The sequence below is a fragment of the Pteropus vampyrus genome, unplaced genomic scaffold (genome assembly GCF_000151845.1).
Source record: "Pteropus vampyrus isolate Shadow unplaced genomic scaffold, Pvam_2.0 Scaffold356, whole genome shotgun sequence".
In the NCBI taxonomy this organism is placed as follows: domain Eukaryota; kingdom Metazoa; phylum Chordata; class Mammalia; order Chiroptera; family Pteropodidae; genus Pteropus; species Pteropus vampyrus.
Window position 1 is genome coordinate 286,356 of NW_011889137.1, and position 3,099 is coordinate 289,454.

The 3,099-nt window shown below is 65.2% G+C and overlaps 1 protein-coding gene across 1 annotated transcript in view; it reads right to left on the reverse strand.

Moving 5' to 3' along the window:
- Positions 1-1,475: 1,475 nt before the first annotated feature.
- Positions 1,476-3,099, reverse strand: part of CPNE7 (copine 7) — a 20,792-nt gene continuing 19,168 nt past the window's right edge. Inside the window, 3 exon segments of the mRNA XM_011379153.1 lie at positions 1,476-1,577; positions 1,661-1,744; positions 1,957-2,028. Coding sequence (XP_011377455.1) covers positions 1,476-1,577; positions 1,661-1,744; positions 1,957-2,028 — 258 coding nt within the window.

The following is a 3,099-nucleotide window of genomic DNA, read 5'->3' on the forward strand; positions in this document are numbered from 1 at the left end:
TTTGCAGTGAGCTGAGGGCGCTGGGTATGAGGCGGGGGTGGCCCACACTGCAGGCCCCGGGCAGGATAACTGGGTGGGGGGCCAGCCCCATGCTCTCCCCACACGCCCAACAAAACCGAGTGGCCGCGCTTCCTGCTCCCATGAGGACACCGCGGGAGGCGTGGAGCCACCAGCCATCACCAAGGCTGATGAGGGCGAGGACCCGGAGGCACCTTCCTGCGTCCAGCCTCCCGCCTGGCTGTGGCCTCCTCGGGTCCAGTGTTCAGATGTGGTGTCAGCTGCTCCCACATCTGCCCAGGACCCAGACCAGTCAGCCTGGTCAGTACCCAGAGCCAGACAGGCCACCCAGACCACCAGGCCACCTGCCTGACAGCGGAGCTCTGGGGAGTCCTAGGGTGGGCTTGGGGCTGGGAGTCCGGGCAGGTCCCGGTGACAGCCGGCCAGGGACGTGCTTGGCCCGTGCCCTGCCCCGATGGGCTGGGCGGTGCTCTGCTCCCGGGTCAGCTGGGAGGACACTGGGCTCCTGTGTTCTCGGTGTGGGCGCACGGCTGGCATGTACCCGATGCTCGCTGGGCGACCAGCGGAGGCCCAGAGGGTGCAGCAGAGTCCCGGGGCGTCCCGGAGCCGGGGTTTCCCAGCCAGCCTCCAAAACCCCGCTGGGACCCCGCGTGCCTCTCTCCTGGCCACCGTCTGCAACAGCCTGTTTTGGCCTCAAGGCCCTGTCCTGCAGAGGAGCATTGGGTGTGAGCCGTGAATGCTGGATGGAGGGACAAGGGACGCGCCCTGCAGCAGTGTGACGTGCTCACTGTGCCCCCGACCCTCGGAGGCCCACCCTCCCCCCGGCCTGCTGCGCTCTGGCCCTGTCTGGCTGGTCTGACCTGGGCCCCAGGCAGACACCAGCGTGGGCGGATGTCCCTCAGGCCTCTGCCCTGCGCGCCCAGAGCAAGGGGAGGCCGGGTGGCCTGTTCCTGCCTCCAGGAGCCTGTCCCCTCCTCCCAGACTGGCGCCTCTCAGGGCTGGAAAGGGTTTGCTGGAATAGCTCATGTTCTCAGGGACGTCGTGGCCAACACTGAGTGGCCTCAGAAAACGTCCGTCCTGGGCTGGACTCCTGGGTTCTCATGGCTTACCCTGGCCATCAGCCCACTCACCCTGGTCCAGCCGACGCCCAGCATCCAGGCAGAGGGAGCCACCCAACGGGAGGCTGACTGCGGCCCGCCCAGTGTGGCTGGGGTCAGAGAGAGGCTCCAGTAAACAGTTGAGGACAAAGAGCCCTCACGTGTGCACACGCACGGACACACAGACACACATGTGTTCATACACACGAGTGCACATGCACACACACATCTCGGGCTGCCGGTTCTGGGTCCTGGTAACCAGGCTGCAAGGCTCCGCTCATGACCCCGCTCCGCCCTCGCAACTGTGCCCCGGGCCAGGTGGCTTCGCTTCCCTGAGCCCGGGGTCCTGTGAAACGGGGCTCAGAGCACGCAGCCCCGTGGGGCTGTGAGAATCCAGCGCAGTGATGTTCGAGCCAAGCTTCGCAATCCCCCAGCACGAGGGGCTCGGTAGCCGCCGTAGTCCTGAGGCGGAAGAGGGTCCCCTCCGGCAGGTCCCACGTGCCTCACTCGTAGCAGGGAGGGCGGAGAAGGCAGCTGCCACTCACCGCCCACTGAGCCCAGAGCCGCGTCCGGGCCCTGTGCCCCGCGCCGATCATGAGCACTGAGTCACAGCTTCCCATCCGCTCCCCCTGGCAGCAGAAGAAAGACAGTCAGGGTGCCAAGCTGCCCTGTTCCCTCTCCCTCCAGCCCCGGCTGATTCTGACCACGGCGAGCAGGCCCAGGGTGGGGACGCTGACCCAGAATCCTCGGCTCCCCGTGGAGAAGGGATGCACAGCTGGGCACCTTCGCAGTCAGGGCTGGAGCTCTGATATGTTTGTCCTCGGAACCAGAGAAATCTCACCAAAACGTGGTGGCTCTCGACGTGGCAGTGCACACGGTGGACTCGCGGGCACACGAGTGTGAACCCACGTACCTGGGAGGTATGAGGGCGCCAGGCAGACACCGGTGTGGGCGGATGTCCCTGTGCCTGTGCGCCCAGAGCAAGGGGAGGCCGGGTGGCCTGTTCCTGCCTCCAGGAGCCTGTCCCCTCCTCCCAGACTGGCGCCTCTCAGGGCTGGAAAGGGTTTGCTGGTCTAGCTCATGTTCTCAGAGACGTCGTGGCCAACACTGAGTGGCCCCAGAAAACGTCCATCTGGGAGGCATCTGGGAGGGCGGGGTGGGCATCTGTCCTGAAATTGCAGGACGATGACAGTGGACTGGAGGAGTCCCTCGTGGTGGCACCCTCGTGTGGCCAGCCACTCGGTGCTGGCTGCTGGGGCCTCCTTGCAGTGTGGGTCACGAGTGACAAGGCGGCAGTGCAGCATTTCATGACTAAGCCTGGAAGTCACATAGGCCCCCTGGTCTGCCCGGATCCAAGAAGGAACATGCATCCCACCTCCCCACGGGATTTAAAGATTTAAAGATGTGATTTAAAGCTTCCAGGCCTCCCATGTGACAGCCGAGGAATGAGGCTCAGCCTGAGGTGACCTGTCCAAGGTCACACAGCTATTGAAAACTGGGGCTGGTGTCCAGCCTGGCTCTGGACCAGTGCTGACACCGCTGACCCTTGCAAGCATCTGCAGCTGCTTGCAGACCCCAAGCCTGCCCTTGGAGGAGGGGCCAGGGCAGAGAGCATGCCGGAAGCACTTTCTGAAGGCAGGCAGGTCCCAGGGGGCTCCCGCGGGGGGTCCCGGCCCAGGGCCCACCTTCTGGTTCTGCTTGCTGGGAGAAGCTACGTCCCATCTGCAGTGAGCAAGAGTGAGACCCCAGCTTCAGGTTGGGAGGCGCTGAAGGACTGGGGCCCGGTGGTCCCAGGCGCCGGCCCCCACACCAGCTGGCAGGGGTCCTGACCGCACGTCCCTCGACGGAAGACACCATAGCAAGACGCGTAAACCCAGGGTCTGGTGGGTCTCGCTTCTGCTTCCAACCAGCCGTGTCACCCTGGGCATAACCGTCCTGAGCTTGGCTCTTCCTGTCCGTGACCTGGGAGTGCCTGCCCCTCTCC